General features: G+C 40.1%; 1 protein-coding gene across 4 annotated transcripts in view; it reads left to right on the top strand.

The window, feature by feature from the left end:
- PDE10A (phosphodiesterase 10A) overlaps positions 1-12,572 on the top strand; it is a 619,526-nt gene that overhangs the window by 481,034 nt on the left and 125,920 nt on the right. For all 4 annotated transcript variants that reach the window (XM_089668592.1, XM_089668593.1, XM_089668595.1 and 1 more), the window contains 2 exons: positions 3,607-3,749; positions 4,545-4,637. In XM_089668592.1, coding sequence (XP_089524718.1) covers positions 3,607-3,749; positions 4,545-4,637 — 236 coding nt within the window. The remainder of the gene's footprint in view (positions 1-3,606; positions 3,750-4,544; positions 4,638-12,572) is intronic.

The following is a 12,572-nucleotide window of genomic DNA, read 5'->3' on the forward strand; positions in this document are numbered from 1 at the left end:
GTATCTATTTGTATCCATTTAGGATACAGATGTTTTTATTCGGAAACAAATAGATACAATGTTGCAACCGCTGTAAATGTCAAGGAACTGTCAAAGAAATAGCGGAGCTCTCTGCAGGGACACTTTTTGCCGTACTGGAATTCCTCTTATTTTTCCTCCTCCTCCTCCTCCCTCCTCCCCCCTCCCCCCTCCCCCCTCCCTCCTCCCTCCTCCCCCCTCCCTCCTCCCTCCTCCCCCCTCCCTCCTCCCTCCTCCCCCCTCCCCCCTCCTCCCTCCCTCCTCCCTCCCCCCTCCGAACTCCTCCCTCCCCCCTCCTCCCTCTCCCCTCCTCCTTCCCTCTCCCCTCCTCCTTCCCTCTTCCCTCCTCCTTCCCTCTTCCCTCCTCCTTCCCTCTTCCCTCCTCCTTCCCTCTTCCCTCCCTCTTCTTTCTTCTTCTTCTCCTTCTTCATCTTCTCCTTCTTCATCTTCTTCTTCTTCATCCTCTTCTTCTTCATCCTCTTCTTCTTCTTCTTCTTCATCATCATCCTCTTCTTCTTTTTGTCTTCCTCTTGCAGGTCACTGCTCATGCGCCGATTTTTTTCCAACTTTACCGATAAAAAAAAATCTGCCAAAATACCGAAAAACGGCCAAACAAATAGCCCACTAACGATTCGGAAAATCGGCCAATTTTATTTTCGGCCGAAAAATCGGCCGATTTTCGACCCATGTATGGCCTGCATTACCTGCTTGAGCCCATGTGCCCTTATAGGCTAAGAAAATTGTATCATCTATGGCCTGCTTAACATTTTATAAGCAATTACAACAACAGTTTTGTTACCTTTTACATAAATGGCTGCTAAATGGGTTGTCTCAACCTTCTAACTACTACCTTATCTGGACAGCCTGGTCTGTTAAAGTAAGTTGAAAAATAACATACTTACTGACAGGATCAACAGCGAGGAAAAAAGGGAAAAAAATGCAGCCACCACATCTAAGAATTTGGGAGATGCAATTTAATGAATGTTTTTGAGTTTACTACTGCTTTAATTATTTATGTCATCACGTCGGTAACAGCCCATGCAATTCACACATACAATGAAACCAAAACAAATAAGTTCAGAAATTGGTAATGTGTAATAAAATGGAATGACACAGGGAAAAAGTATTACACACATGAACTGAAATGTATTTAATACTTCGGACAAAATCCTGTGTTGGTAATGACAGCTTCAAGACGCCTCCTGTATGGAGAAACTATTCGCATGCATTACACAGGTGTGATTCTGGCCCATTCTTCCACACAAACCGTCTTCAAATCTTGAAGGTTCCGTGGGCCTCTTCTGTGAACTCTGATATTTAGTTCTTTACATAGATTTTCTGTTGGATTCAAGTTGGGTGATTGGCTGGGCCATTCTAGCAGCTTTATTTTCTTTCTTTGAAACCAATTGAGAGTTTCCTTGGCTTTGTGTTTGGGATCATTGTCTTGCTGAAATGTCCACCCTTGTTTCATCTTCATCATCCTTGCAGATGGCAGCAGATTTTTATTAAGAATGTCTTGGTACATTTTTTTATTCATCCTTCCTTCAATGCAATGAAGTTTGCCTGTACTGTATACTGAAAAACAGCCCCACACCATGATGTTCCCACTTCCAAACTTTACTGTTGGTATGGTGTTTTTGTGGTGATGTGCAGTGCCATTTGACCTCCAAACATGGTATGTATTATGGCATCCAGAGAGTTCAATTTTGCTCTCATCTGACCAGACTATATTCCCCCAGTATTTCACAGGCTTGTCTAAGTGATGTGCACCAAACTTTAAATGAGCTTCAACATGCTTTTTCTTCAGCAATGGAGTCTTGCATGGTGAGCTTGCATACAGGCCATGGCGGTTGATTGCATTACTTTTATTGAAAAAATACCTGCTAATTCCATGTCTTTCTGAAGCTCTCCACAAGTGGTCCTTGGCTCTTGGACATTTCTTCTGATAATACTTTCCACTCTTCTGTAAGAAATCTTGCGTGAAGCACCTGGTCGTGGCCAATTTATTGTGAAATGATTTTCTTTCCACTTTCAGATTATGGTCCCAACAGTGCTCACTGGAACATTCAAAAGCTGAGAAGTCCTTTTGTAACCAATGCCATCAGTATGTTTAGCAGCAATAAGGTTGTGAAGGTCTTGAGAGAGCTCTTTGCTTTCATTCATCATGAAATGTTTCTTGTGGGACACCTTAGTAATGGGACACCATTTTATAGGCCATCAGTTGAGACTGAACCAGCTGATATTAATTTGCACTCACAAGGGGCAGGATTGTTTAATACTTATTGATAGATTTCAGCTGGTGTCTTGGATTTCCATGCCGTTTTGCACCTACCTTTCTTCATTGTTCAGTAATTTTCCACTGTGTCATTCCATTTTATTACATATAACCTAATTTCTGAACTTATTTGTTTTGGGTTCTGTGTATGTATGGATTGCATGGGTTGCTATCGACATGTGAAAATTTCATGTCAATTATACCTTTTATATATAATTTTGGGAGGACAAACCAGGCTTTCTTTGGTTGTCGTTGCCACACCATTTAGGGTTGTATTATTTTATAAAATTCTGGCCAACGTTTTGCCTAGGAAAAAAAAAATCCAAGAAGCTCATGGTTCATTTTCTTAAGAAGTCTGAATAGAAAAAGCCTGTCCCCTGTCAGCATGCTGTCTGCATGGAAGCAGCGGTCACTCTGCAGAAGTGCACTATGCCCCCTGCTGAGTCAGGACTAGAGCTCTTTTATTTAAGTCAGCAGGGAAAGCTTAATTGCGCTTAAAGAAGTTGGAGATTCTACAAAGCTGGAAATGTAACATGAAGAACAGCAGAAAAATGTTTCATAGTTTAATGAGACACAGACTGAACTTTGTGATCGTAGCGCAAAACACTTAAGTGCTGTTAGCCAGTGCTGCTAGTTACCTTGAGAAAGCCATTTCTATGGTGTTTCATAGTGGTGGTATCATCAAGCTGAGTTGATTATTTTCTGGGAAACCAAGCAGGATTGAGGGTATTATGGATGGAGCCAAATACAGAGTGTTTTTAAAAACAAAATACAGTATGTTTCACTTGCAAGTAACCTAAGAATGGGGCAGACGGTGAACCTAACCCACAGATAAAGCAACATTGAAGTTGATAAAACGAAGAACTGAGTGTCCTAAAATGACCCAAAGCTCAGACCACAATTTAATTGTGACTTTAAAGGAAAGAATTGGAAATTGTTGTCCCTATCAACAAACCTCATCTAAACTGACAGAACTTGAGCAACATAGCCAACAATCAGTTTGGATCCATTATAATTTCATTATAATTTCCAAAGGGTGCAAATACATATTAAAAAAGCTGATATATTCCAGATCTGTCTATTCTACTTTATTTGCCATAGAATAATGCAAAATGTGACATTTTGTTACCAACTCCTGTGCATCCTCTCCAAGTCTTTGCTCAGAATTCGGGTTTGTTCTAGGCTTCATTTGAAGGAAATGGAGCACAGACCTCTGAACTTGCCAGATTCGTTATTGAGCTCTTTTGGTTAGGGAAAACAAAACCTATAGATAAGTTTAAAACCATGCTGATTTTTCTTCTCTCTTGTTCCAGATATATGCAAAGAACCTAGTGAATGCAGATCGCTGTGCACTTTTTCAGGTTGACCACAAAAACAAAGAATTATATTCTGACCTTTTTGATATAGGTGAAGAAGATGAAGGAAAACCAGTTTTCAAAAAGACCAAAGAAATAAGGTGAGATCAAAATGTACAACCTTTTCAACTCCAAAGCACATGAGACCATACATTACAATAATCTTCTGTGCAGGTCAGACCAGTCAGGCCTCTATTTAGAAGTATAGTAATTTTCTTTAGGGTCCCAGGTGTTTCACTTGGTATTTGTGTTGACATTTATTGGCCATTTTCAGTGATGCTTTAATTTTTTTATTCTTCTAATTTTTAATATTTGTTAAACATATCCTGAAAGGTGATTTGATTTTTCATTCAAATCTTGAAACAAGAACAGAACATAACACAAAAGAACTAAATGCATTCTACTGTACTTGTGCATTTTTTTTATGATGCACATGATCCAAAGTTACACGTGTGAGGCAAAAGTATGTGAACATCCAGGATTTTAAAGTGGTTCTAAGGCTTCAGCTCTGTTCCTGTGTGCTGCATGAAGTGGGGTGTGTCCCTTTCCTCCAGTCAGCTTTTGCTGAGCTCTGCAGAATGTAATTTCAGCGCCTCGCTCCTTGCTTTGCAAAAGTTCAGACAATCTGTATAAATTCTGCACTTTGACTGTAAAGCAATAGTTATACCTGTCATGAATGGCTTTCACTCACGACAGCTTGCTTACTGTTGTGCTGTGAACCAGCATTATGCTTTTGAATCCTTTGTGTTCTCATCTAGTTTTAGGACTCGTTTGAAAGATTGGAATTATTTAGTTTGAATTTTACAAAAATATTGAAGTTCAAAAGTGTTCACATACTTTTATCTGTGGAGAGACTATACCTAATCAGGTTAATATTATTTTCTTGTTTCATGCAGATTCTCTATTGAGAAAGGTATAGCTGGTCAAGTTGCAAGAACAGGTGAAGTTCTTAATATTCCTGATGCCTATGCAGATCCACGCTTTAACAGGTAATGTAAAACGTCACTTTATAGTTTCTCCTTCATTATAGCCCATAACTGAGAGTTAATAATACCTACCTGGGACAAAAAGTTATACCATTGCTCCTTTTTAATTTCCTGTCCTGAGGTCGGGACATGCTTCTCAGTCACCTGGGCACAACACATTTTGGGTGCCTGGGTCAACAACATGGTGTTGTGGGACTGCAAGATTGTTTGATCTTTACCTCCACCCCACTTTATGCCATCAAACTTGCCATCTTCCCCACAGAGGAGGAAGGATCTTCACCTTGCTCCCAGCAGCTCCTTTCACAGGGAGTCATTGACCGCAGTCCCAGATATGGAGATTTTTTAAGGGTTTTATTCCACCCTGTTCACAGTACCCAGGGGAGATTTTAACTTCAATCTGGAATTGAAAAGTCTCAACAAATTCCTTCAGGTTCAAGTTGGCCTCTGTGGACATCAATGTGATCTTGGGCTTGAAGGTGTCCTTCATATCAGACCATTGCAACTCAACATTTTTGATGCATGGGACAGGTAGACTCCAGTCTCTGGATCATTCCATTTGCCTGACTGGTAGAACTAGATTTGCCTTATCAAGGTGGTTTCCAGTCCAGAGCTGGAATTGCAGATGTCTTTTCTCCCAAAAAGGTGCTCATGATGGACTAACTTGTCAGGCTGGAGCATAGTCCTGGATACACTTTTAGTTCAATGGACTTGGATGCCAGCAGAAGCTCAGCTCTCGGCCAACATTCTGGAACTTGAGGCAATTTTGTTCTCCAATGCTGGTCAGCAAGGCTACCCAATCAACACCTGTGGTGGATTACATTGACCATCATAGTGGCTTACCCAGAGGTAAGAACTTTTCTGCAGGTGGTGGACACCAGTCATATATCTCCTGTTGTGAATTTTTCACAAGCTGGATGGGTTTGTGGCCAGGTTCATGGTGCCTTGGGTCTTTGCAGTGGATGCTGTGGTGACTCCAAGGAATCAGTGAAACTTGAACTATGCTTCCCCCCGCTAAAGCTCCTCAATCACCAGCTTTGCAGGAGAAGGCAGTCTGATGATCCTTAATGCACTGAACTGGCCCAGGAGGGCAAGGAACTCTGGGACCTCATCAAAGATCTGGCAGACTTTCCATGGGCTCTACCAGGTCAGCAAGATCTTCTGTTACAGGAGCTATTCCACCATCCTATGTCTTGGTTGCTGGCTTTATTGGCTTAGCTGTTGAAGCCCAAGTTTCAAGGCACAGTGGTCTCTCAAACTCGCACCTTTGCACCTAAAATCTAGGAAACAAACTTCTGGCAAGTCTGCTTTTACTGGTGAAAAATAATTTCACCCCAGTAAGTAGTTCATGGAGTGATTCTTGTCTTTCATCCAATCTACTTTGGATTAGCATTTGGACTTCAGTACTATTAAAGGTCACATTTTGTCTGTTGCCAATCTTTTCTAGAGAGTTCTTACATCTCACTCATTAGTGAAAGTCTTTGTGCAGGATGTTGCTCACGTTTTACCCACTGCGCTCTGAAGTGACTCCATGGGACCTCAAAATAGTTTAGTTTTATCAGTTCTTCAGAAACCACCCTTCAAATGCGTCTTTTCTTCTCAAGGTGATTTACTTTTACAATGGAATTTATTATAGAATAAACAGCATCAGAGAAACGGTCATAAACAAGAGCACTGACCAACAGAGATAAAACATACAAGTTTTCTGATAAATAGTACAATAAGTGCACTGAAATATAGACAAGGAAATAAACTGAGCACACAAGCGCAGTATATGAAAAGATAAAATAAAACATAATGATTTGCAAAAATGGCAGACAATTTAGAGACAAAGAAATTAGTAAACTAAGATCAAAGGTTATCACAAAATCTGCATACAGAAGGCAAAAAAATCAGCGCAAATATCATGAAAACAAACAGAGAAGAGAAACAGAGGAAAGAAGAAAGAAAAGACAAAAGACAAATAAAGGGCTCCAGGGGGTCACGACGGAAAAAAACTTATATTGGCTATATCAAGCCAGGAACATCACATCTGTAGAAACTTCGTGTGAGTATCTAACAGCATAGCAGTCAGTTTATCATTAACCATTATAAAATTCATCCAATTTGTGACTGCTTCGAAGCTAAGGAGGGGGGTCTTCCAGGCCTTCGCGATCGTTAGTTTGGTGGCCATGAATAGATGCAATGCCAGCTGCCACACAGGACGATGTAGGACCACTAATGGTTTAAATAATAGCACCTCGTATGGGTTGTGCTTAATGTCTGTATGAAACATAGTGCGAAGAATGGCGTAAACCCTGATCCACAGTCTATAAACCTTAGGGCAAGTCCACCAAATATGGGCCATGGTGCCTACTTGTTGACAGCCCCGAAAGCAAGTCGGGGAGTATGCAGGGATAAAACGGGCCAGACGGGCAGGTGTGTGTAATACCATCTATAGAGGACCTTATAGGCATTTTCTAAAGTAATAACATTCCTTGAACATTTAGACAATGCCTGGGTCATGATCTGCCAGTCTTGCTGATCCAGACTTCCCCTGATTTCCGACTGCTATTGTTAATGATAAGAACGAACTGGGGGCATTCTATAAGAAATAATAGCGGAGTAGACAAAAGAGTTGAAACCCAGGGCATGGGGTCTATGTATGCAAAGACTTTCAAAGGGGGTCAGCCTATAGGGTTCCGAATGCGCATGTATTAATGTATTGATAAAGTGACAAAGTTAAAGGTAGCCATAGTGCTCCCACAACGGAATATCATAAGAACAACACAGAGTCTCAAAGGTGAGTATCCGAGTGGGAGAAAGCAAAGAATGTACATTGTAGAAGCCATGGGCTAGCCACCATGCTAACTGTCCGGTATTTTCAAGGCCCGGGGGAAGTAATGGGTTATGGAGCAAGCGCAGCAAAGGAAAATGGGCAGAAATGAGACCAGCGGAATATTTAAAAGAATCCCAAAGTTGAAGCGTGTGCGTCAACGTCGGACTAAGAGGTGAAGGGCGATGAATAGGGGGAAGCCATGGTAAAGAAGAGAGTGGTATCGGGTGGGAGTCCATCAGATCTACAGTAGCCCACAAGGGGATATTGCGAGCTTCGTGAAGATGGACTAAGGGAGCAATATTAGCCGCTAAATAGTAAGCCTCAAGATTAGGGAAGGACAACCCTCCCTCAGTCTTACAGGCAAATAAAATCTGTTTGTTAATTCTAGGTCGGGTGGAGCCTCAGACAAAAGACAAAAGTCTCCACTGATGAATGCGCAATATATGTGAAGTGACAGGGACTGGTAAAACTTGAAACACGTACAATAATTTAGGAAGATAAGTCATACAAATCGTTTTAATTCTATCGAACCATGAAAGCAGAAAGTGAGTGCAGGAGTGTCAAATCCTTAAAAACAGAGGGGAAGTTAGCCCGGTAAAGTCCCTCATAAAAGTCGCCAACGACAGTGAATGGGTAACCGACATGGCCTTAGATTTGGCAGGGTTGACATGAAGGCTCAAAGGAATCCAAGTAGGTTTGGCAGAGTGACCCCTGGATTTGTAACTGACGACAATATATATCATCAGTAAACAGGGATAACTTATGCTGAGAGCCACCAACATCCAGTCCCTTAATATCGGGATGCATATGAATAGCTTCTGCCAGGGGTTCTCAAGGTGATTTTCACTTTCCATCTTTACCAAGACAATGTGCTTCACCCTTTATGTCCTGCTCTGTAACATTTTAAGGACAGCTTCACCTCTTAGCTACAGCTTCTTTTAGACAATTTTATTCACTTTGTCTTTCCTGATTGTCCCCATAGGGGACATTATGCCTCACCTTACACTGTTAACCAGTGGATTAGACAAGTCATTATCTGAGCCTACAGTCTGAAGGATAAAGATTCTTTTTCCCAGTAGGGCATTCTCTGTCAGACCTGTAAGTGCTTCATGGTCTTTTTAGTATGAGGCATCTGTTATCTGTTTTCCAGATTTGCCGGGCTACCACCTGATCTTTTGTTTACATGTTTAACAGGTGAAGATTCAAGCCTCTTTTGATGCCCATCTTGATGCTTCAAGTTGCTCTCTGAGTGCTTGAGTCCCCTTGTGCCATTTGTTTTCATGGACCTGTTTGTGTTTCTTTTTTGTCCACCCTGCGTTGCTTTTGACTATTTCAATTATCGAAGAGTTGGATCCCATACCCTGTGATGTAATATTAATGACTTTAAAACCTGTTCAATTTTGATGTTTCTCTTGAACATGTAAAAATCAGCATTTTTTTTCTTTGCTTGAAAATTACTTAGAACCCCCCCCCAAAAAAAAAAAACCCCATATATTTAACACTATACTTTTAAATTTATTTTAAAGCAACTTTGTTATCACAAGGGATGAACAACACCCTTTGTGATAGCATGGGCCGTGACAGCTCCTCTTTATGGAGAGATCTGGGGTCTATTAGAAACAGCTAGTTTTGAACACAATGTGTCACTCATTACACTCCGTGTCATAACGCATTACAAAACAATTTTATAAAACAAAATAAAAATAATTGGTGCAGCACTTTTTAAAACCCAGAAGCATAAGCTAATGCAGAATATATATAGATTATAAGCTCTAACGAGCAAGGCCCTCTGATCCCTCCTGTAATAATTTTTATTGTAATTGTACAGTCTGCTTTTATGTTATGAAGCACTTCGTAAACTTTTGGCGCTATATACATCCTGTATAAATATAATAATAAATCTGTGCTAATGTGCAGTGTGCAGACTAAATTTTCCAAGTGCAGAAATGACTCATACCCAGATGTACAAAATCTTCAATCAACCCATTCCTGGTGAAGCCCTATCATTCCCCAATGTGTGCATGCAACCACCATGGAGTACAAATGCCCATACCTTCCTAGATGGACCTCATAGTAAAAACAAGGTCATAAACGGCTTATGATAGGATAGAAATCCAGTCGATTTCACTGCTGCTCCAGTATCCCTTTCTCCTTCTCTGACCATAACACGATTTCATTTAATGCTAGCTGTAAACAAAAGGTACATACTGTAAACATAAGTTTTAGGAGAGCACTTTTCTAAAGCTGTAGGCTGCTCTCCAAACTTACATGGGGAAGGGGGGATACTGTCATTGCAAAAACATGGAGTAGAAATTGGAATGTTTCACGTTGGCTGTATACAAGCACACTGCAAAATACATTTCAATGGGCAACAGGTTTAAAAGGCTAAAATTAAAACCTATGTGGCCCACATCCAAAGTTAGAGAAACTAGAAATAATATGAAAAGGGCAAATCAAATATCTAAAAATGAAGGAACACGATCATCTTTTAAAAGTTACAAAGAATATAAGTGAATATGTAAATAGGAAATCAAGGGAATGAAAATTCAAAACGATTAACAGGTTGCAAAAGAGTGGAACAAACCCCTAAAAATTCATCAAATATATTAGTAAAAAGGTCAGGTCTGAGCACATAGACTGTGAAAACACACACAGAAGGGCGCAAACGCCTAACATATTAACACCATCAGCATTTATTGAATCTTAAAACAATTGCATACTCACAAACACATGTAAAAGCAAGCGCTTCAAATTACCAACCATAGGTAACGTAACCTAATCATAAACCAAGCGGTTGGAAAACTGGCACATTTCGGGGGTAACCCCCTTCCTCAGACCTAGGCCCTTTACAACATAATTTTGAGATAGTGACTGGGGACCAAGAGAAGGCAAATGTATTTAATACCTGCCTCGGCAAAGAAAAATGGGGGAACTTAAGTCCATAATGGGGATAGCATTGACATAGCCACAAACGAACCACTGTGGCTGAAAATTAATCTGGTCCAGAAACATTTAGACAAAATAAAGGTGAATAAAGCACCTGAGCCAGATTGCTTACACCCACGTGTTCTCAAAAAAATGAGTGTGACTTCAAAGCCATTATTTTAAATTTTTAGAGACTCTTTAACCACTTTCCCGCCGCTCTACAGCAGAAGTATACGTGATTTAGCATTCCCGGGTAGGGGGCGCGCGTTCCCTACCCATGCTGCCATCGGCGGCCTCAGCTGTCGACCATCGGGGCCCAGCAATCACAGAGTATCACTGACGAGGGAGAGACATGTATGTAAACAATACAGATCTCTCCCCTGGCAGCTCCTGCACATTGCTTTGTATTGCTCTGCATAGCAGAGCAATACAAAGCAATGTGCTGACACAGTAAAAGACACACACAGCACAGTTAGTAAAACAGCACACAGTTAACTCTTCGATAGCCCCAGATGTTAACTCCTTCCTGCCCAGTGTCATTAGTACAGTGTTAGTGCTTTTTATTAGCACTGATCACTGTATTAGTGTCACTGGGGATGTCGGTGACAGTCTGTTCCCCCCAGTGCCAGAATGCCTGCCGCAGTCCCAGTATAAGTCGCTGATCGCCGCCATTACTAGTATAAAAAAAAGAAAAATTCCAGTATATATACCACCATTTGTAGATGCTATAACTTTTCACGTAAACAAATTAATTTACACAAATTGAAGTTTTTTTTTTTAGCAAAGACATGTAGCAGAATACAATTTGGCCTAAATTTACGAAGAAATTTAGATTTTTTTTTACATTTTACTGGACATGTTTAATAGCTAAACTGTTAGTCTTTTTTTGTTTATAGCGATCAAACACCACCCAAAGAAAGCTTCATTTCTGGGAAAAAAAGGACATAAACTTCATTGGGTGCAGAGTTCCATGACAGTGCAATTGTCAGTTAAAGTAATGCAGCGCCGCATCGCGAAAAGTGGCTTGGTCAGGAAGGGAGGTAAATCCTCTGTGCAAGTGGTTAATGATAGTGTGGTACCATTGAATTGGCACAAACCCAATGCAGTCCCTATATTTAAAAAGGGATCAAAGTCTTTACCAAGTAACTACAGACAGGTTAGTTTGACTTCTGTAGTCAGGAACTTACTTGAGAGTTGAACAAAAGACCACGTAGAAACGTTTTAGCTAGAAAACAATATTTTAAGCAATAGACACTATTAACAGACCAAAGCTGTTAAATCTGATTTCTTTTTTTTGAGGAAGTAATCAAAAACTGGATTTTTCAAAAGTGTTTGATATGGTTCCCCACACATCCACACATAGCTAAGGTGTAAGGTAAAGTCTATAGCCTTAGAAAATTCAATTTGTTAATGGATAGAAAAGTGGCTAAAAGACTGTATTCAGAGAGTAGTGGCAAATGATTCATATTCTGAATGTTCTAAGGTAATTAGTGGTGTACCCCAAGGTTCAGTGTTGGGATCATTACTTTTTAACCTATTCAGAAATTATATAATTTTTTAAATTTTAAGTACCATTTTCAGTGTTTGTAGATGACACCAAGCTGTGTAGTGGAATAACATCCTTACAGGATATTTCCAACTTGAAAATTGACCTCAATGCACTATTTAATTTGGCAAATGTGTCAAATGAGATTTTGATCTTGATAAATGTAAACTTATGCACTTGTGGGCTAAAAAACATACTTGCATCATACAATCTTGGAGAACAATTGGTTATGTCAGTGGTAGAATAGGACCTAAGTGTTCAAGTTGATCATAGATTTAATAATATCATGCAATGCCATACTGCAGTCTCTAAAGCTAGCAAAATACTTTATTGTAGTAAAAAAGATATAGACTTCAGAGGGTGAGACCTCATTTGCCCCTATACAAATCATTAAGCTCTCATCTGGAATGTTCAGTTCTGGGCATCAGTTAACAAAAAGGATATTAGAGTATTGGAGAACTGGAGAAAGTGAACAGAAGAGCAAAAAACTAAAAAAGAGGCATGGAGGAGCTCAGCTGTGAGGAATTATTAGCTGAACTGAATTTATTCTCAAATAGAATTGATTGCAATGGGGGAATATGATCACCACAAATGTACATGTACAAATACATAGGTGGTCCATATAGTGAACTTGGTGTAGAAAATAGAAGTT

This window comes from Staurois parvus, unplaced genomic scaffold (genome assembly GCF_062004578.1).
Source record: "Staurois parvus isolate SC_StPar_1 unplaced genomic scaffold, SC_StPar_1.0 ptg000059l, whole genome shotgun sequence".
Lineage (NCBI taxonomy): Eukaryota > Metazoa > Chordata > Amphibia > Anura > Ranidae > Staurois > Staurois parvus.